This window comes from Rattus norvegicus, chromosome X, assembly GCF_021556685.1.
Source record: "Rattus norvegicus strain SHRSP/BbbUtx chromosome X, alternate assembly SHRSP_T2T, whole genome shotgun sequence".
NCBI lineage: Eukaryota > Metazoa > Chordata > Mammalia > Rodentia > Muridae > Rattus > Rattus norvegicus.
This window is the reverse complement of record NC_141554.1, coordinates 41,447,501-41,470,963: the sequence shown is the minus strand read 5'-3', so window position 1 is coordinate 41,470,963 and position 23,463 is coordinate 41,447,501. Positions and strand designations below refer to the sequence as shown.

The following is a 23,463-nucleotide window of genomic DNA, read 5'->3' as shown; positions in this document are numbered from 1 at the left end:
CAGAACTCATATTGTGGCAGGAAAGAACTAATCTCTGTAAACTGTCCTCTGACCTTCATGTGTGCAGCTACACACATGCATGCATACACATCAACTGAATGAATGAATGAATGAATGAATGGAAAAATTTTAATGGCTCAGTTCCTGGCTGAGGAACATAAAACCCCTACTAAACGCCTACTTTTTCAGAGTATCATCCAATATACCATATTCAGTATGTGCACACACAAGGCATACAAAAGGGCAAGAAAATGGCCTAAATAGATGAAGGAAGTATTAGAACCAGATGAAAATAAGGCAGAGACTTAAGAACTATCACATAAGGAATTTAAAATAACTATGAATAAACCAGGCACTATGGTTCTTGCCTGTAATCCTAGCACTCTGAAGGGTGATGCAGAAGGACCACTAGTTCACAGCCAAGCAAAACTACACAGTAAGACACTATGTCAAACGAAACCAGAACTATAATTAATGTATTAAGGACTCAAAATATGACTTTAACCCCAACACTCAAGGGGGAAAGATAGGAGGATAGATCTCTGTGTTTGAGGCCAGCCAGGAATAAACAGTAAGACCCTATACCCCAAAAAGAAAAAAGCATGTAAGAAAGAAAGGGGGGAATGAACTTTCCCACACTCCTACAACTCTTCAAAAAGCTTGGAGCAATAAGAAAAGGCGTGTTGAAAGAGCTGGTTGTGATAAGAAAGCGCTGATCTTCCATCTCTCTTACCTCCCACTAGAGCTCACAAAGAGAAGAGAAACACAATGCAACTTCTTCAGCCTGATAATAGGCTCCTTCCTTCCCCCCTTTCTTGCTTTGCTTGCTTGCTTTCTTTCTTTCTTTCTTTCTTTCTGGAGAAGAAACTTGCTATTGTTTCTCAGGTTGATCTGAAACGCAAAAGATTGTCCTACAGAGTAGCTGGGTCTTGAGTAGATTGGACTACAAGGATTCACCACCATCCCTGCTTAAGGATATTTTTGAGTCCCATAGCTAACATCATGTACTAGAAAGGGAATGGTAACTGAAAGCCTTCCTCTAAACAGCAGGGCCAAGATAAGACCATCTATTTCACCTACTTTAGTCACTTCAACAGTGACGTTACAGCTACATCAATTAGGCTAGACAAATGAAGAATGTCTAACGTGGAAATGAAAAAGGAAAAGTATCCATTTTCAAAGAGAGAAATCCTAAAGAATCTACCCCACCCCAAAAACAACCCCAATCTACTAGAACTAATAAAGTTAGAAACAGTGCAGAAAATAAGATCAAAACACAAAATCCAGTAAGCCTCAAAGTGTTAAACATGTACTTACCATATGGGCCCAGGAATTCTGCTACTAGGTATACTCAGTTCCCAAGTACTGAGAACAAGCACTTGGATCCTTGTGTATAAAGCAGCATTCATAATAGCCAAAGAGGGAAATAAGTTTCTATTGGCAGATGAATGGATTGGAAAATGTGAGGCATATATCATACATATACATATACATATACAATGGACCACTATAAGAATGAAGTTCTCATATGTACAACATGGATGAACCCTAAAAACATTATTTAAATGGAAGAAGTCAGATACAATAGGACAAATATTATATTATTCCAGCAACACAAACAATCTACAATAGGTAAACATCACAGAAAAGGAAAGAAGCTTAAATTACTAAGTACTGGGATAAGTGGGGAAAATCTGTGAGATAGTGCTTACTTAGTTCCAGGCTTCTATTTAGCCTAATGAAAAAATGAAAACAGATGGTAGGGGTGTTTTCATATTACTACGCATGTATATTACTGAACTGTAAAACTTTCATTACAACTAAAATTAACAGGAATACTGCTCCATACTGCAAACAATCTTAAAAGGAAATTAAGAGATCAATTTCAGTTATAAAAGCATGAAAATGAATACATCAATCAATCAATAAAATATTGGGGGATTAAATTTCAGATTCTCGGCAACCCTGATCAAAATTCCAATGGCTTCCCTACCTCCAGGAGTGGCAAAACTGACCCTAATTCACAAGGTAGAACAGCTGGTATTGGAACAAAGACAGGAACAAAGCCCAATGGACAAAAATTAATGGTACACAATCCCCCACAATTAGGGCCAAGTGATTTCCAACAAAGGTGCTACTACAAGTAAATGAAAGAATTATCTGTTCAATAAAAGGTCCAACTCAACTGGATATTCACATGCAAAATTAAGAAAATAAGATAAGAGCTACACATGGTGACTCATGACTGTGATCCTAACACTTGGGATATAGAATCAGGATGATCAGAAGCTCAAGGTCATCCTTAGCTACAAACTGAGTTGGAGAACAGCCTGGACTGTTTTGAGTCTCAGTTTAAAAGAAACTAAAAGCAGGGGCTAGGGCTTTGCTCTGGGAGTAAACTGCCTTTGGAGTTTAGATTCTTACCACCCGCATACAAAGCCAAGCAGAGCCGCACAAATCTGGAATGCAAGTGCGTAAGAAGATGGCCAGGGGGAATGGAACATCCCTGAACTTTACTACCCAGCCTGACCAACTGTTGTGCACCAAGTTCAGTAAGAGACATGTCTCAAGAAATAAGGCAGAACCGGGCATGGTGGGACACGCCTTTAATCTCAGAACTAAGGAGGCAATGACAGGCAGATCTCTGTAAGTTGTAGGGCAGCCTGGTCTACAGAGTGAGTTCTAGGACAGCTATGGCTACATAGTGAAACCCTGCCTCACAAACAACAAAAAAGCTAGATATTGATAGAAGACACCTACCTTCCACTAGCACGTGCACTCATGAATATAAAAAACACATGCTTCACACACACACACACACACACACACACACACACACACACCAAACAAAAACAAAAAAACAAACAAAAATAAAAACCAGGGACCAGAGAGATGGCTCAGTAGTTAAGGGGAGTAGCAGAGGTCTTCCAGAAGTCTAGAGTTGGAATCCCAGAACCCACAAGGTAGCTTTTAACAACCTGTATTTCCTGTTTCGGAGGATCCAACACCACCTTTAGGCCTCTGTGGGGACTGCATGCATGCGGTGCATAGATAGACACATGCACATTAAATGAAATAATTCGTTAAAAATGAAAAAAGTTGGACCTCTGTATCACAGTATAGGAAAATCATATGAACATCAACTCAAAATAGATGAGGGGGCCAATAAATACAAAAGCTAAAATTATACTAGTATCCTATTAAATACAGATAAGAACATCTAAACTTTCAGATATTTGGATTTTAGTATCTTTTAAGGACAAATAATAAAGGAAAAGTAAATATAATATCAACATTAAAAGTCTTTTCTGCATCAAAAACAGTAACAAGAATATGAAAGGCCACCTAAAGAATGAGAGAAAATACTTGCAAACCACATACCAGATGAGAAACTTGTACTCAAACTAGACAACAACAAAACTCCATTTAAAAAAGAATTGAATAGACAATTCCCTACATAAAATATCCAAATGGCTGGCCAGTTGGCTCGGTGGTTAAAAGCACTTGCTGTACGTACAATCATAAGGAATAGAGTTCAGATCCCCACAACCTTGTAACAAACAGGCATATAGCACTCCAGCTCCGAGGGAGAGAGAAACACCAGGATCACTGGTGACTTTCAGCCTAGCTAAGATACTAATGTCAAGTTCAAGAGGGGACCCTGCCTCAAAGAAACAGAGGAAATGATTATAGAGGATAGCTAATGCCTTCTTCAGGCTCCAATGTGTCTATATGCATGAACACCTGCATGTACACATGTGCATATGCACACGCATATATGCATACATTCACACACAAATAAATCAACATTAATCTTTTTTAAAGCAAAAAATAAGATATACGAATGGCCAATAAATTCATGAAAAAATGTTCAACATTATTAATCATAGGGACAGGACATGTAAATGAAAACAACTTTACATCCACTGAGACGGCTATAATGTTTCAAAAGAAAAATAAAGATAGGAAAAACTAGAGCCTGGGTACATTGCTGGTGGGAATATAGAGTGGTGCTGCTGCTATGGAAACCAGTTAAACATAGAATTTCCATATGATAGTCTCTCCATCCTCCGTATGCACCCTACAGAACTGGAAACAGAACTCCAATACTTGCACAGGAATGCTCACAGCAGTTTTATTCACAGTAGTCAAAAGGTAGAAACAAGCAGACATCCATCCACGAAAAATACATAAACCAGATAGAAGAGATACAAGCAATACAGCAGAATGTCATTCCAGCCTGATAAAGGAGGCACGTCCATACATGGGTCAATGTGGGCAAGCCTCAGGGGGAAAAAAAAAAACCTTTCTGTTAAGCAAAGAAAACCAAATTCAAAAGGCGCATGTCATACAATTTCACATATATCAACTATTAAGAGTATCTAAATAAGCACAGAAAGAAATCCAACTGCCAAGAGGAGAGATGAAATGGGGGAGTTTATACGAAATAAATATGGAGCTTTCCTTGGGGGATACAGAATACTTCGAAACCTGAAAGACTGTGAATGTACTAAAGGACACTGAAATGTGATGGGGAGGGGAACACCCATAAAGAAGGGAGGGGGGGGCTGGAGAGATGGCTCAGCGGTTAAGAGCACCCGACTGCTCTTCCAGAGGTCCTGAGTTCAATTCCCAGCAACCACATGGTGGCTCACAACCATCTGTAAAGAGATCCGATGCCCTCTTCTGGTGTATCTGAAGACAGCTACAGTGTACTTATATATAATAAATGAATAAATCTTAAAAAAAAAAAAAAAAAAAAGAAGGGAGGGGGAATTAGGGGGATGTTTGCCCGGAAACCGGGAAAGGGAATAACACTCGAAATGTAAATAAGAAATACTCAAGTTAATAAAAAAAAAGAAAATGTTTAATTTGTGTAATGTGAATTTCTTATTAACGAGGGGGCAAAACTATGTCTTAACTATCATTTCTACAAAAAAAATCAATTTGTATAGGAAATTAAACTAATAAACCTCGGTTTCCCTCACATAAAAGAAGGATAATTCTTGCTAACTTAAAAGTTAGGGGGTAAAGCAGCTAACAAGATACATGGGTGAGAAACTTTAAATGGAACTTACTGTTGTGGCCGATTAATGTATTTATTTCTACTTGGCTTATACAAGAAAGATATTCCATTGTTTTTCTTGAAAGAGTTTTATTCTTCACATTGCAAGAATGTTCTCATTCTCAAGAAGAGCGCATTGTACTTTGTTCATTTTGAGTGGAACAACAGCTATTCAAGCCACTGATTTGTATGTTTCTGTATGTCTGATTCCCAGAATATTCTACTTCTCACCACATACAATTTCCCATGTAACTATTTAAAGACTTTACCCAAACTGAAATAAAGGTTAAAGTAATTTTCAGTGAAAATTACCTTATTAATTTTAATTCCGTAGGCTCCAAGAAACAGATAGAAACAGAGTCACTGAGATCACTATACTATTTCTGCCATATTCTCCTAGTTTGAGTTTGCTTAACAATACAAATAAGCAAATTTCTTTGTAAAAGTCAGATGATAAGTGCTTAAGCTTAGTGGGTCATACAATAATATACAGCTCTTTAACTGTGTCACACAAAGCAGCCACAGAAATAGCACAGGTGAATGAGTATGACTGTGTTCCAACAAAACTTTGTTCAAGAAGTAGAGTATAGATCTGATTTGGCCCATGCATGGTAGTCTGCAAACTTCAGATCTACATACTCAAGGTAATTTCCTTACCCATCCTAATATGGTGGCCAGAAACTTAGAGGAAATGACCAGCGCCTATGGTCAAGTTTGCACCATGCCATCTGAGTTCTCTAGCCCATCATGCTATCACTACAAGGATTCTAGATCCCCGGAGTTTGTAAAAGAGCTTCCTACTACCCATTCTCATTTATTATGCTAGCACTAATGGTACTGCTTCCTAATTCCATTCACAGCTTTATGCAGTTGTCCTAAGGGACACTGGGAAATACTGCAATTTCCCATGGCTTTATTACTGACAAGAGTTTTTCATAAACAGGATTAAATAGGAAACAGGAAAAAGAGGCTTCACATTCTCCTTTGGATTGCCATCTTCTATAGGATTCAGACTGACTCCTTAACCCCATTTTAAACTCCCTGGCAATGGGCAATGTAACCTTATGTGTTGGTTTAGCTAGGCTGAACAAACTTTCTCAAAAGAATTCATTCTTACTGAATTTCAGAGCGCACCTTCCTAGCTAAGTGGCCGATACTTTACCAACCCTCTGTAGAATTTTTGTTCTTAAGTAGATAATGTGTTCAATTTAGGTTTTAATGCCAGGCCTAGAATACAATGCACTGCTCTCCAGTTACTGTTTTCAACAACTGGTAGACTAAATTTATTATTTAACAATATCCACTAATGGCTAAATGGGCATTTATTAATTAGCTTTTTCTTACATTATCAGTGAATATATTTTTTCAAGCCTGTGCAGAAAAATAATCCACAGTGATTTTTTACTATTGAAGTTTTAAAGAAAATTAGCAATGAGGTGATGGTATAAATTGCTTAACCACAGACCTTTGTCAGAGACAAGGAATCACCCCTTCTTTTTCCAATGACAAGGTTTCCCTGTATAGCCCTAGTCATCCTGGAACTTGATCTGTAGCCTTGAACTCAGAGATCTGTCTGCCTGTGCCTCCCCAGTGCTGCGAATTACCACCACCCAGTTTGAACTCACTCATCTTAAGAATATGGAGAAAGAATGTTCTTGTCTTAGAACTATTAAATCCTCATTTTCCTAAGAAGGGATTTTAACCTCACCCTACAAATGCTCGATAAATAATGACACTGATTGGGAATGAGGGATCTGAAAGAAGCACAGAGAAGAGAGGTGGTACTGAAAACTGGACTTGGTTCCCAACAAGGAATCCAAGACGATCCTGGCCATTTGAATGTGGAAACCAGGAAAAGGAGCCTGGAGAACAAATCCTCTACAGAGGGTAAAAAAGATGCTTTAGAAACGAAGTCAGGGCCAGACATGGTGGTGCAGGCCTTAATACCAGCATGTGAAAGGCAGGAACAGTCAAAGGCCACCCTGTTCTACATATCAAGTTCCAGGCCAGTCAATAAAAAGAAAGGAAGAAAGGAAGAAAGGGAGGGAGGGACAGAGAGAGAAGAAAAGATAAAGTAAGCAAGCAAACAAAAAATGAGAAAAAATGAAGTAAAGTCTTCAGTGTAGACAGAACTAGTAAAGGTAATTCTAATGAGTATTTCTTTGTTCTATTAACTAAGAAATAAACATAAAACCAAATCTAGACACTAGTATGATGAAGATTAAAGCAATCAGGAAGCAGGGAAAGGTCAAATTCTTCTACTTCCCTAAAGAAGTCAGATCTGCCTGGAAAGTAACATCCATTCCTTTTGGGGATGTAGAAATATGGGCAGTTTTTCCTGTCAATAGGTTAGTAGATGGGCTTGACCGCTCATTTCTGTAATTCTCATAAAGTAGAGACTGGAACAAAAAGAATGTCACAATGTCAAGTCCAGCCTGTACTACATAACAAAGTCCAGTATATTACATTGTCTCAAAAATAAGAGAAAACATAACTACAGAGAAGTAAGGTTTAATGAAAGTCTCACAGTATTTCAGAAAACTAATTAGATCAGCAACAGCAACAACCACAAAAAAACAGGTCAAGAGCAGAAATTGAGTGAACTAATTGTTCCGTATGAGTGCCTCTATAAAAAAAGGACAAAAGATATTTTCTTTATTAATGATTCCTATTATCTTTGCCCTAAACCTGAAGTCCAGTGACACCTCATTAATCTCCATAACCCTCAGAAAATTAAATCCTCTAAAATGGATTATAATGAAAACTGCAAACTTTTCCCAGTTTTTTAACAATATTTATTAAACCCTAAGCTTCTTTGTGATTTTACGTAATAAAAATTTATGCACATGAAGCAGAAACCTTGATATTTACTTAAATAAAAAAAGCAATGGTGGAGAAAATAATATAACAGATTTCTACTCTACTCTTAGCTCTTTGATCTTTGTTTTAAAATTATAATTTATATACAAAGCTTAAAACTAAAATTAAAGAAAAAGATTTGCTTCATTTAATGTGGTTTTTAAAAACAAGTTAATTAGCCAGGCGTGATGATGCACACCTTTTAATGCCAGCACTCAGAGGCAGAGGCTCTACAGAGCAAGTTCCAGGACAGCCAAGAATATACAGAAAAAGCCTCAAATGAAAGAGAGACGGTGGGAGGGAAGGAGGGAGAGAGGGAGGGAGGGAGGGGGAGAAACAAGTTAGTTTTGTTTTAGTAGAAAACACTGCATGATTTTAGATGGCAGTTGTTTGCCCAAAGTAAATATAACCCTCGAAAGTATTTTAAAAAGCTGTTATATTAGTGATTTGGTACAGTTTGATGTTTAAAAAGCCCACAAATTGTTTTGGAAAAAAGCAAAAGAAATCACTGTATATACTCCTGTCAGATGTGAAAGCTCATCTCTAAATCCTAGCTCTTAGAAAGATGACGTAGAAGAATCAATACATCTTTGATGCTAGCTTAAGCTACACACTGAATTCTAGGATATCCTGGGCTATAGCTCAGAAAGAAAGGGGGGAGGAAGGGAGGGAGGGAAGGAAAGGAAAGGAAAGGAAAGGAAAGGAAAGGAAAGGAAAGGAAAGGAAAGGAAAGACAAAAAGGAAGGAAAAAGTATGCTGCTAGCAATGAAGTCTAGCCAAGCAAGATGGCTCAAGCCTGTACTACCAGCACTCATGTGGCTAAGTCAGGAAGACCAAGGCTAGCCTGGGTCTCGTAGTAAGTTTCAGGAAAACTTGGATTACATTATGAGGACATCCACTATCTTCGGGTTTCTACCGCTGTGAAGAAACATCATAACCACAGCAACTCTTATACAGGATAACAATGAATTGGGAATGGCTTACAGGCTCAGAGATTTACTACACTGTCCTCATGGTAGGAAGCATGGTGGCACACAGGTAGACATGGTGCTGGAGAGTAGCTGAGAGGTCTACATCCTCTGGCAGCAGGAAGAGAGACACTGGGCCTGGTTTAATCATCTAAGACTTGAAAGTGCACCCCCAGTGACACAACTCCACAAACAAGGCTGCATCTACTCCAACAAGGTCACATGCTCTTAATCATGCCACTCAGTTTTCTTCAAACCACCACACCCCTTATCTCAAAATAAACCTTTAAAAACCACCAAGGAAACCCTCTGACAAACGATAAACTGACAATTGAGTAATGAACAACTAAGAATGTCTGTCTCCTTGGTACAGACAAATAGAGATATTTGTTACTCGTGTCTTAGGGTTGCTATTGCTGGGATGAACCGCCGTGACTGAAAGCAACTTAGTTCATCATCAAAATCATTAAGGGTAGGAACTCAGATGCAGGAGCTGATGCAGAAACCATGGAGGAGTACTGCTTACTGACCTGCTCATCATTGCTTGCTTTGACTGCTTTCTTATGGAACCCAAAATCACCAGCCCAGGGATGGTACCACCCACAATGGGCTGGGTCCTAGCCCATTGGTCATTAATTGAGAAAATGTCCTACAGGTTTTCATACAGCCAGATCTTATGGAAGCATTTTCTCAACTGAAGTTCCCATTCTCAGATGATTCTAGCCTATGTAAAGTACATAGAAAACTAGCGAGCACAACTAGTGAGTGTAATCAATTTTATACTACCTATTACAATCACGTTTTAACATGTGAAAGAAGAAAAGGGCACATTCTAGATTGTCGACTTTTGAAAAAAATAGCTTATGCCCGTTTCACTAATAGTCAATTTGATACGTGGCTCATTGTAATACATGGATTTGTTTATCTGTCAATCCTCATCATAGGTCCTCCTATAATCTTTAGACTACTTATAAATAGTATCTTTCAAGTTCTTCCTTCTCTCTTAGTCTTCTTTAGATGCAACAATTTCAGTAGCCCATGCATTCAGCTCTGTACTCCCTCATGTAAGCATCCTATCATTTTCAAAACTCCATTTCCTTCTCAAGTTACCTTCTTCTAGAAGGAGAACAAAGCCTGGTTTCTCTACCTAGTAGACATATGATCATGGTCTTCCTCCATGGCTCATTTATTAGTTGTTTCTTATTTGTAAAATGGGAATAAAACCATTTGTGGACATTGAAACATCTGCAGAGGGTCTAGTATGACACTGCTTATATATGACAGGGCTTAATATGTGGTGTGTATTACAGAGTTTGTTTTGTAACATTTTCAAGTGTGTGTGTGTGTGTGTGTGTGTGTGTGTGTGTGTGTGTGTGTACCTGAATGTAGGTGCCCACAGAGACTAGAAGGGTCAAATCCCCCTGGAGCTAGAGTTCCAGGGTTGTAAAATACCTGATGTGGTTACTGGAAACCAAACTCAGGTCCCCAGGAGTGGAGGGGTAGGAGGGATCACATATATATGAATAAAAAGAAAACCACCAAGGTATCTGTGTCACGTATAGGTCAAAAAATGGTGCATCTTCCAAATATGAGTACTTTTAAGTCATTATAAGCAGAAGCTTTGTAGTCATTCTTAAGAGTTTTTCATATACACATCAATGTGTACACATAACAAAAAACAGAAGTTATCAAAAACAAAGAAAAAAGAAAGCATAAACTGCATATCTTCACTTGGGTAACATTTCAACTACTAAACCAAAAAGAATAGTTTAGAGAGTGAGATAGCACAAGATGTAAAAACACTTGTCTGCAAATCCCAGAACCTATGTGGCGGGAGAGAACTCACTCCTACAGATTGTCTTCTGACTTCTACATGCACACTATGATGTAGCACACCACAAGCAAGCAAGCAAAGTCTCCTGTAAGTTACCCATGAGCCTTCGGTACTGAAGTCTAAATAGTCAGCACCACAACCATACAATACGTACAATAAGCATTATACACACTGAGAAGGTTGTATTTATGTACACACACACACACACACACACACACACACACACACACACACACACACACCCCTAATAAAAAACAAGGAAGGGGCTGGGGATTTAGCTCAGTGGTAGAGCGCTTACCTAGGAAGCGCAAGGCCCTGGGTTCGGTCCCCAGCTCCGGAAAAAAAAGAACCAAAAAAAAAAAAAAAAAAAAAAGAAAAAAAAGAAAATTTGAAATGAAACAGAGATATGGGAGGGTTGGGAGAGAGGAAAGGGAAGGTGGAAAATGACGTAATTATCTCAAAAAATTGCTTTTAAATTTTTTTAATTTATTCACTTTATATCCCACTCACTGCCCTCCTCCTGGTCATCCCTTCCCACAATCCTTCCCCCCATTTCCCCCTCCCCTTCCGAGGGTGGGTGCCCCCTAGGTATCCTCCCACCCTAGCACATCAAGTCTCTCAGTACTCGGTACATCCTCTCCCACTGGGGCCAGACAAGGCAGCCCAGCTAGAAGAACATATCCCACAGACAGGCAACAGCTACTGGGTTCAGTTGTTTGGGACCAACATGAAGACCGAGCTGCATATCTGCTACATATGTGTGGGGAAGGTCTAGGACCTGCATTCTCCGCCAACCTTCATCAGACCTGAGGATCCTGAATCACACAGGCCCTTCCCCCACACATCTTCCCTGGTTGTTGAGTTCTCTGGGGAATGTCAAGCTGCCCCGAGCAGCCTGCTATCCCAGAGGGACCTCCATTCTCTTGACAACTATCGTCCCACCTTCATCAAAAAAATAGTTAAAAACAAAAGACAAGTATAGTCTTTGCCCTGGAATAGGTCATCATACTCTATTCAGAAAACACAAAAAAACCCTTGACCTCTCAAACCCTTACCAGTACACAGACCTAAAGTAGCTTTTACCATACTTGCTTAGAGATATAATATATTATGAACCACTTAATTATACATAATATTTAATTATATTATAACATTTATTGTTATAATCATATAAATTAACACCTAAGAAATAGCCCTACTATATAAATAGGAATATAATGCCTGACGTTTTAAGCATCTCACAAAAATGTTGATATGCCAATATATTGGAACAATTATTTCATATAATGAACACAATAAGGAAGATCACATATCTTTTACCTATAACATGAACACCATAGCAATCTGTTCATTTCATTCAAAGCATAAATCCCATGAGGCACACTGGATTCCCTATTTTTCTACATTGGAGCATAGCTTTGCAGGTCTGATTTCAGTTGGGAAAAGGATATACTCTATCAAGTAAAATGACCAAAGAGCTGCCAGGGCTAAAACAAGATTATTCTGAGTTAGAGCCTAATTTATGCTTTAAATTTTCCAGCATCTAATAATCTCTTTAGATGCATTAAAAAGGAAAAGCAACAATACTTTGAATGTCGATCTGAGCCTCTCACTGGGTGAAAAGCAGGAAAAGATAAGTTTTAGACACAAGCTGAGTGGCTTGAGCCTGGAATTCCTTATCCTCCTGCCTCCACCCACTAAGTGCTGCGATCACACGTATGTGCCACCATGCTGTTTTATGCTGTACTGTGGATAAACCATGGGTTTTCCTACATGCGAGGTAAGCACTCTACCAAATGAGCTACTCCTGCAGCTAGAATAATTTGTTTTTATCTTTCCATTTACCTGTTTGTTGGAATATTGTCTTAATATATACTTGGTTTTGCTAATACATAGTACCAGCAATATGGGACTGAAGGAAAGTGGATGAGAGTGGGCATCCTTTGGTTTTGGGAAACACATTTTGAATGTGAAATCTGATCTCTACTGACTATTATATACAACGCTTTGAATTACAAGGATGAATACAGTGTAGTTTTCTTGCCCTTATAGGCTATATGAAAATAGTTACCTTAAAACTTGGCTCTTGAGGTTTCTGCAAATGAAACCCCACCTTGCTAGGTGTGATGGGGCATACTTTATAAGCTCAATTCTTGGAAGATAGAGGCAGGAGGATGAAGAGTTTCAGGTAATCCTTAGCTATATAGGAATTTTGACGATAGCCTAGACTGCATAAGATCCTCTCTCCAACCACTCCTCCCCCCAAAAACAAACAAATGGCTAAATTTACATTAATGAATGACAAAGACTAGCAGAAAAAATGTGTGTGTATACATATATATAGATAGATATCATAAGCAAATAATAGTGTGTGTGTGTGTGTGTGTGTGTGTGTGTGTGTGTGTGTGTGTGTGTGTATTCTAGATAAGTTTGGATCTCCTAAATCCTTCTGGTTTAAGACTCATCACTAGGACAAAGTACAGATGTAGCTTACTTAATAGAACACTTGCCTCATATTCATAAGAGGCCAGGTTCTAGCCCCAACACTGCATAACCAGGCTGTGGTGGCACATAACAGTAATCCTAGCACTCTAGTGTGCTAGAGGCAAGAGAATAGAAGTTCAATGCCATCCATTCCTGGCTACATAGTGACCTTGAGGCCAGCCTTGGATATTTGAGGCCCTGACTCAAAAAACAATAATAAAATGTTAAAGCCCACAATTAAACATCGATGCTTCTATTTGCAACGCTGTACAAAACAGCCATCACAGAAAGGGAAGAATCATAGTCACAAAAGAGTCAACGTTAACTTGGAAACTAACATCCTACATTTCAACAGTAATACCCACCTAAGAACTCTTTTTTTTAAAGCTTTGAAAATTTATTATAACTCAAGGAAACTCATTAAAAGAAGAGCATTTCATTAGGGAACTTTCCATTTGTTTAATTTCAAACTACAGTAATACTTCTTAACGAGGTATTCAGTGTACTAAATTTATTTTGATTACATTTATTTTAAATTCTTAATCATCCTTAATCAAGAGCCAGGAGCATTCAGGCAATTTTTGAGATTTAGTTACTGACAAGGATCTGCAGAAAATTTCAACATAAAAGTAACTCAAATACCCAAATTCACCAATTAAGAAGTCATTGTATTAAAATATGTCCATGATGTAAAACACAAAACCATACGGTGATGGATTCTAAGATTAAAAGGTAGGAAGTATTTATAAGGAAAAGCTTTCAGTATCTACATATATATTAATTTCTATTGATGGATGATAATATCTTTAGTCCAATAGTTAAACTCATTTCGCATCCAAACTATATAACTAAAAAAAAGGAAAAATCACAATATGAAAACCGTGATCTTAAAATTAAAACAAAATAACATGAGGCTAAATACTAATACTTTGACTGGATACACTCTAACAGAAATGGAGTCTCTGAGCAAGATGCACTCACCGAGTAACAGCTATGAAACTTCAAGTGACTATGAATAACTTATGACTGCTCTAGTCAAAAACCTTATGATTAATTTTGAGAGTGATCAACTATAGCCAATAGTCATAACCATACGTTAGTGTCCCAACTCCTTGCACACAGCCAAACATCTACCCATTCACTACCTTTCAAGACCTAGATGGAATCCATCAAATGATCAACTAGGTCTATGTGAAATTCACACAATAAAACTCCTCACTCATGTGCAACTGAATACAAATTTAATATGGCACTGTCTTGCTTCTTTCCTTCCATTCAACCTCTTTCTTCCCACTATACAGCTTTCACATATACACAAATAGATTGCTTAAAAAATAGTATGCAACTAGAAACAAAAATATAATGGTCACTTACCATGAATATGTTTATCCCGAAAGTTGCCTTTTCCCCCCTGTTTACATATCAATTCTATTTCATTAAGCATCACTACCAGAACCAGACAACTTTAATTGTGTGCCCACATATAAAGAAAACTGTTTTCATTTCAAACAGATGAAATACATACATATTTTTCTTTGTAAAAATCATTTACTTGCCTTGTGTCTGCATTTAAGTACAACTCCATAGGCTCCTATAATTAAAAAGAAGTAAGCAATCAGAGACATGCATATGAACTATAGTTCTATATTTATATTGCTTATGAGCATATGTCAGAATAACAACACCTATGACAATATTCTAGATTAATAGCATCATGAGCCACATACAAATAGAGCAGGGGTCTCATGTGTTTTTTGTATAAACCCAGAGTATAGACAAATCACTGCTTCAGATAAATGTTCTGAAATGTTTCTGTCTTAAAAGAAAAAAAGAACTACACACATATGTTATTTAAAGCAAGGTGGGATCAAACACACACACACACACACACACACAATAATGCTGTGAGGCTATGTAAACTGGGCGGAGTAGTATACTCTGCAATTGTAGCACTCACGAGGCTGAGACAAGAGGACTGCCATCAGAGTGAGGCCCAGTCTGAACCACATGGTGAATATGAAGCCAAGCAGGGGTACACAGCAAGACAATATCTCAAAAAATGTACTTTAAAGTAAATAAAAATCAACTCAATGGTAGGGAACTTATAATTTCAAAGCTGATAATTTCCCAAGAGTAAGGTCAAACACAGAGCATACCCAAAAAATAAGCTCTCTGTCCAGGGAGACAAGTATATCCTTTTCTAGAATACTCTAATATACTAACAGGCAAAGTATTATATAATGGAGCTAGTGGTGAAGTTCAGTGGTATAGTGCATGGATCCTTGGTTCTATGTCCAATCTCTCTTCTTCTCCTTCTCCTCCTCCTCCTCCTCCTCTTCCTCCTCTTCCTCCTCCTCCTCCTCTTCCTCCTCTTCTTCTTCTTCCTTCTTCCTTCTTCTTCTTCCTCTCTCTCTCTCTCTCTCTCTCTCTCTCTCTCTCTCTCTCTCTCTCTCTCTCTCTCTCTCTCCCTTCTCTCTCTCACACACACACCAAAACCACCAGCCTCAGTAATCCCATTAAACAGTATGTGTTGCTATGCTTCTCGCCACAAAAGTTCAGCTTATGGGCATAGGCCCGAGCACTCCCACTATCTGTTTATTCTGACAGGGTCTCTTCCTATCTCTTGAGTAACCCATCCTGTAGGTGGTAAGCACGCCTGGCTAGCGGAGGAACAATAAAACAGTACCTTGGCAGGAATGTACCCGGGAAACTGAGGTTAAAGTTACAATGTAAATAATCTAATTAAAAGAACCAAGACATAACCTATATACAATGATGGATCTCTGAAGAAACACTACAAACATTATCATTAGCAAACAGGCAAATCCAGCATTCTGCTGGAAGGAGAAGGTGGAATTGAGTGGCAGGGAACTGGGAGCTATGTCTCTAAGGAGTAAGGACATCTTAAAGTTACTCCTTCATTTTGCTAGAGAGGGATGAGTCTTATAATCATAGCTAAGATAAAGCCAGCGATTAGAAGCATTCAAACTCACTCACAATCACTGGGAAACAATCCACAACTTTTCTAGGAGGTGAAAACGTATCATGTAGGCTACAGGAGTGCATGCTTGATAGATACATTTCCTAAACTCCAAACCAACTGAGTTAATTTACAAAGAAGAGGCAAAATGACAATGTTTGGCTGTAAGTTAAATGAACAGATTCTAATTTATAAATAACAGGCTTACAATTTTGGCTAACCTGAGCCAATACCTAAGATTATCATTAACACATGCTTTAAAAAAAACCAAGGTTATAATCTTGACAGTCAGACCCAAACTTTGGAACATTCCAACCTCGTTACACTCTACATACCCTTTTCCCTTTATTGCATGAGTTTTAAACTGCAATAGTTTTGAAAATTAAATTCTGAAAAGTTAGTGTTTATAAACTATTTTTTATAGCCAGATGGTGGTGCACGCCTTTACTCCCAGCACTCAGGAGGCAGAGGCAGGTGGATCTCTGTGAGTTTGAGGCCAGTCTGGTCTACAGAGCAAGTTCCAGTATAGCCAGGACTATACAGAGAAACCATGTACCAAACAACTAAGTAAAAACATTTTTTTAATATGTAGGGAAGTGTAGGCATGCCACAGTCTGTGTGAAGATTAGAAAATAAGTCTGTGGAGTCCATCTTTTTTCCTTCCACCTTGGGGGTCTTGCGATAGAACTCAGGTTCTCAGGACTGGCAGCAAACACCTTACTGGCTAAGCCATCTTGCTGGCCCAAAAATTCAAATTGTATAAAACAGGTAAGAGACAGAGTAACTTGTTGCTGTGTAATATGAATGATGAGAGGAAAAGGCCTTAACTAGTGAAGGAAAGTGGACCACTTTTTGGTATGGTTTGAACTTCAGACCTTGAAACAAGTCCCTAATTAATAGTCAGATTCTTATTGTTTCTAATTATTCAGAAGAATTTGTCAGCCTAATAGTAAAATCTTGAAGAGCTCTGTAAAATTTTTAAATTCTTGAAATTCAAAATTTATTTTAAAAACCTAAAATCCAAAATTTTTATAACATCTCTTTTTTTTACAAATGCTAAGAAACCACGTTTTCCCTCATATTCAACTAAAATCATTTTTACAAATTTCTGTCAAGTTACCTCTAAGACTCAAATGACTAAGCAAGAAATCAGGGTGATTTCTTTTTCTAGGAGTCAAGTTTTGAAAAATAAATTATACTTTATCTAATCAATAGTACCTTTGCTCATAAAAGTATCATGTTATACACTACAGGGAAAGAAAAATAAATCGCATTAAAACCATCCCATGCATATTAATTTAAGATGTTAAACATATAACCAAACTGTGTACTTGAAAACTTATAAACTGTGATCTGACATTCTCAAAGAATAGAAAGTTATTTATCCATTTGTTTGCCATATAGTAATTAAATTTAGCATATAGAAATGAATTTTCAGATATTTAAAAATTAGCTCAGATGACATAAAATGTAACAACAACAAAAATACATAGACTAAGGAAACCATGTCAGGGAAAAGAATGAAATCATGTCAGTTTTAAAATATCCCTGATTGTCAGATATGGTGGCTCATGCCTTTAATCCCAGTACTCCAGAGGCAGAGACTTGTAGATCTCTGAATTCTAGCCCAGCCTGGTCTATAGAACAAGTTCCAGGACAGCAAAGGCTACACAGAGATACTTGATCTCAAAAATATCTATTAAACTTTAAAGGACTTTTAAATGTTTTTCACTTGGAGAATAAGACTCACATAGTTGAAGAACAGGTCTTTTTTTTTTACTACTGTACATTTAGGTTCATATCTGAATTGATATGCTAAGTTCAGAAGATATGAATAAAGTTTTTGGTGATATACAAAATGATACAGTATTCCAAACTTCAAACGTGAAATTTTAACTTACCTTCACCAACAACCCCAAGGATCTCAAATTTATTCATCACATTACCAATGTTAGGAATCTTCATGAAGACAAACTCCTCTTTTGATTCAAGCCACAGAACATGGCACCAAAAAAGGGACTTCTAAACCAGTTATTCAGTATGCAGGAAAAAAATGTCCCAACGAAGAAATTCTCAATGGTTGGCAAGGAACGTTCATACATTTGTTCAACTGTGAAGTATTAAATGAGTCCCTGCAAGAGCAAACAGAACAAAGCGCCGTTAGTGTTATGTTACAACACTCAACATATCATATCCTTCTTAGAATGTTTTTTGATCCACATTATTGTTTCATATGCTGTAAACAAAAGTAGGGAGAAAGAACCTCAAACGAAATGAACCTCTTAGTATTTAAAATGAATACCATGACCATAATTAAGGAAGGAAGGACCAGTTAACTTTTGAAAATAGTACTTTATCTAGTATCCTCATTCTAAAAATATGAACAATAAAAATAAGAGCAAACATTGTACTCAACTATACTCAAATCTTAGACATTTTTCTTTAATAGTGATAAAACCTTTTTATTTATACAGTATCACTGTATAGCCCTGGCTGAAAATCAGGAAATAGAGGTCCACATGCCTCTGACTCCAGTGTGCTAAATGCTGAGGCTAAAGGTGTGTGCTATTACATCTAGATGACAAGAAACTTCTTTATCTATATTTTTGGACCAGACAGGTAAGTATACACTGAATAATGAAACCTCTAACACTTCCCCTTCCCAATTTCCCACCTTTTAATAACCCACAGTCCAATTAGTGTAGCCAGTATGCGCATTGGTGTAGGGCGCTACCCACTGGATCACAGACAACCTACCCTGGGCCACATCCCTGAAGAAAACTGACGGTGTCTATCAACTGCTCCTCTGCTAGGGGTGGGACCTTATAAGCCCTACCTTCTCCAGGAGAGAATGAGACCTTCATTTCCTAGTCCCACAAAAGGTAAATGCAATACAAAAGAGCAAGGAAAACACATAAATATTTATGTGCATATATATTCCCCAGATCTGTGCCCTAAGAGAGCATACAAGTAATGGCATACCAACAGCTCTGAGCACACTGCATACTCTAACGAAAAGGTTCCCATGTCTTTGAAGAAGTGACTAATTTAAGACTAGGGCAGAGAAAGTGCACAGCCAAAAAGTAAGAAAATGCTTGAAGAACAACCAGGGTACATCAAATGGACCTAGGAGCCAAGTTAAACTGACTCATACTGGCAACAGTAAAAAAAAATAATAAAGGATATTAATAAATTATCATATGTAGAATGAAATAAAAACATGTATATAAGTAAATATAGGCAAAGCTTCTTTTACAAAGTTCTGTAACAAATAATAAAGGTAGTGATGGAATTACAAAATCTCCACATAGCAATCACTCTAGAATAAATTCCTTTAGCAAGTGTCATCGATATATGCTAAAATTCATAGTTGAATGTTACAGGAAAAACACTATCTTGTCTCAAACTATCTACCCACAAGGTACCTACTAATTACAAAAGGACAAAGTATAATTTTAGAGTAAAGACTTCTGCCCAACACAACCATAATTAAGTGATCAAAGTTAACATGGTCAATAATGAAAAAACCAACATTACTTGTTTCCTGATAAAACATACTACATCACTACTTCTGTAGCAATTCTACCAGAAATGTAAAGCCTAAATCTAGCCGGGGATGGTGGTATATGACTGTAATTTCAGCTCTTAGGATGTTGAAGCAGGAGGATCAGAAATTTATACCTAGCCTTGGACAGGTTATGAGTTCAGGGTCAAAGAAAAACAAAAGTTAAATGCTTATAGTGTACACAGTACTGATTCTGATAATACTGAGGTTATAGAAAATGATGCTCTAGGGTTTTTTTGTTCATACTAGTTCTTTTATTTAAAAAAAAACTTGCCCTACTTCTATAAACAATAACAGATTTTAAAAACGTTTTAAAAGGAAGAAATAAATTTAAACAAAGAAAATTGTTTGTTGCCTGTGGAATATCAAACGTTTTCAAAAAGGTACCCCACATGCTATGTAGACAGGAAGTGTTCTTTCAAACATGATGGTGGAAATGTAAACTAGGATAAGACTTCCAAACAATTGGACTATACAGAATTGATGAGACTTAAATGTTCTTATCCTGATAAAGATTTGCAACCATACAGAACCTGCAACCGCCAGGCATAGTGAACCACCCACCCCTTTAATCCCAGCACTCTCCAGGAGGCAGAGGCACAGTGAAATGCTGTCTCAGAGAGAGAGAGAGAGAGAGAGAGAGAGAGAGAGAGAGAGAGAGAGAGAGAGAGAGAGAGAGAGAGAATACCTGCAACCAGGTAATAATGTGATTTTTCAGATACAGCTTTGTTTGGTTTTAATTAAATATATTGGGTTTAAAGAAATGGCTCAGTAGTTCAGAGAACTTTGTTCTTGCAAAGAATCCATGTTTGGTTCCTAGCACCTACATAAGCTTGCTCAGAAATGCTTACAACTTCAACTCCAAGGAATCAACCACCCTTTTCTGCCTGCCTGAGGGTACTGCACTCATGTGCACAAACAAAAACTACAATCTTTAAAAATACATATTAAAATATAACGATAAGCTCTACCTCTTTTATTAACATTATTAAACATCTTGCTAGGTTCTAGGCGTCCCAGAAAAGTATGGGGTACATGTGCACATAAATTGATAAAACGCAGAGGATTCAAAAGAGAGAAAGCAGAAACTACAGATGTTATCAGTAAACTCAAAGGAAGTCAGAAATGGTGATGCACGCCTGTAGTCTCAGCAATCAGAAAGGAGGTAGAGGCAGGAGGCCAGCCTGGACAACAAAGTGACAAGCTGTGTAAACTGGATAAATAGGCAAGTAGACAGACAGACAGACAGACAGACAGACAGACAGACAGACAGACAGGGGCTGAGGATGGTTCATATAATATAAAGAACCATTAACATTGCAACTGAAGTCAATCCCTAGGATCACATAATGAAAAGAAATGGGGGGGAGGAGCAGAGGACAGGAAGGGAAGGAAAGGGGAGGGGAATGGAGGGGAGGGAAGTTAGTCTGCACTGTCCCAGTTCATATTCCCATCATCATGTGTAAAAGAGCAAGTCCTGTACCTACATGGAACATTTATTTTTCAAAAGTGTCAGATTCCATAGGCAGCAAAGGCAATCTCTTTCTTTATATTTATTTCTTCCTTTAAAAGTAGTTATTGTTGGTACAAGTATAATTAGGAAGGGAGGGGGAGGGAGAGGGGGAGGGAGGGAAGGAAGGAAGGAAAAGAAACCGACAGGAGACTAACTGGTAGACTGTTAGAAGTTTAAGTGTCTAACATGGTAGCTGAACATAGGCTTCATATAGAAATATCAATTATATTTATAGACATCAGTAAAAAAAAAAACAAAAAAACAAAACAAAAAAAAAAAACAAGCTTGCTCCGTAGAAGATCCCATTTACAAGAACCAAAATTTAGGATTTAACCTGACAAAAGATATCTCAGATCTCTAATGCAATTATATAAAACTATACTTAGAGGCATTAAAGAAAACCTAAGTGAATGAAAAATATTCAACTTTTAAGGATAAGACGCTTCAAAGCTATAAAAATTCATTTCATATTAATCAATATAGTCGATGCAATTCTAATCAAGCCTGCCATATGGTTTCTAAGGAATTAAAACAAGCTGCTTTCAAAATCTGCCTGAAAGAGTAGAGTTACAAGAGGAAGTAATATTCCTTTATAAGGAGGGGAAAAAAAGAATGGAAGTCAGGCCAGGGAGGGTGCGTTTACTGACTACTCTGCAGAATACATTGAGAGTTCTGACAGAGCTATACCACCAGAAGCAAGTTAACAGATGTGAACACAAAGAATAAGTAATATTAATAACAATACAATATCCCTTCAACTTCTTACAATCCTGATAGAACTCGGAGTAACGTTACAGTAAGTCGGATCATGCTACAGCTCACTACAAACTCTAGAATGACTTCCCGCATCATCAAAGGTAGCAGCCGAAGTCCATCTGTACGCCACACAACTTGATTCCGTCCTCTGAGAACATCTGCTGGTTCCCAATGTGGCTAGCCTGGTTCCAGTCACACTCACCACTTCTCATTAGACTTTCTTCAGAAAACGAAAACACGTTTCTTCCAACAACCCACAATTCTCTAGTGCACAATTCCCATTCTTTTTGTTGCTACTTCATAACTGTAATTTTGCTACAGTTATGAATTGTGACATAGGTATTTTTGGAGATAGGTTTGTCAAAGCATGTGTGACCCACAAATTGAGAACCACTGCTTTAAGGAGGTACTATAATAGCCAGTAAAAAATTATGCTACAATCATTCACTGCTGTTGTTTTTGAGCTGAGGGGTGTCAGAAATCTATAGCCTAGGCTGGCGTCAGGTTTACAGCATTCTCCCTTCCTCCATCTCAAGTGTTGGGATCCAGAGCCTATGTTCAGATACCTGTCTTTCAATGTTACAGTTTGGAAAACAAGACAAATACTTATTACTTATTTAAAAATTCACTTCAAGACTGTCTCCATGTTTCAGGGAAATGATAAATAAGACCCACAAGGATTGGTGAGATGATCGACATGGGAAGCACTCACCACACCAGCTTGACAACCTGAGTTCAGTTGGAACCCAGTGAAGGAAAGACTAGACTTCTGACCTCTACTCTCATGCCCCCATGGTAAACACACACATATATACATCGCACACACAGACATCATAACAACCGATTGATTGAAAAGGTGCACAAGGCTGTAGTGAATTAGATAATCCAGGCCCTCACTCCCGTAGAGCTTTTCACTGTGCAGAGGAAAAATTGTGATGTTTCAGTTTGCAGGGATAAGAAGCCAACTGTATGAAAGATGCATGTTCAGTTAAAAGATGCTCAGAATATTTCAGAGAGTTAATCTTCACTTTCTAAGGCTGCTTTGAAAGATCCAGGAAACATCTTTTCTTTTGTAAATTACAGTATACTAATTACAGTATTTATTTCAAAGGAACTGAAGTAACAAATAAATGATCTCCAATAAGATGGCCCAGCATCCAAAACAGGTCTGCAGCAAGAGATACAGGAAAGATCTGCTACTACCTGGTCTCTGTGGCAAGCCAAAGAAGATAAACTGAGAATCCCAATTTAAATATGCCAGGACATACATAACATAGGCGTCAAAAATCTGTGTTTTAACTACCAGTATTCGTACTGAGGCAAAAAAGAAATTGTGCCAAATTTAGCTGAATAACACTGATTAATCTTAAAAGAGATAAAAATGGTATGAAGACAAAGACACTTTAGCTTCTGTTAATGGCGAATTATGTAACTTGGAT

At 37.7% G+C, this 23,463-nt stretch overlaps 1 protein-coding gene across 4 annotated transcripts in view; it reads right to left on the bottom strand.

Moving 5' to 3' along the window:
* Cdkl5 (cyclin-dependent kinase-like 5) overlaps positions 1 to 23,463 on the bottom strand; it is a 223,980-nt gene that overhangs the window by 142,197 nt on the left and 58,320 nt on the right. For all 4 annotated transcript variants that reach the window (NM_001421533.1, XM_087598823.1, XM_087598824.1 and 1 more), the window contains exons 2-3: positions 18,092 to 18,322; positions 14,767 to 14,801 (exon numbers count right to left, since the gene is read on the bottom strand). In NM_001421533.1, coding sequence (NP_001408462.1) covers positions 14,767 to 14,801; positions 18,092 to 18,155 — 99 coding nt within the window. In that variant the 5' untranslated portion in view covers positions 18,156 to 18,322. The remainder of the gene's footprint in view (positions 1 to 14,766; positions 14,802 to 18,091; positions 18,323 to 23,463) is intronic.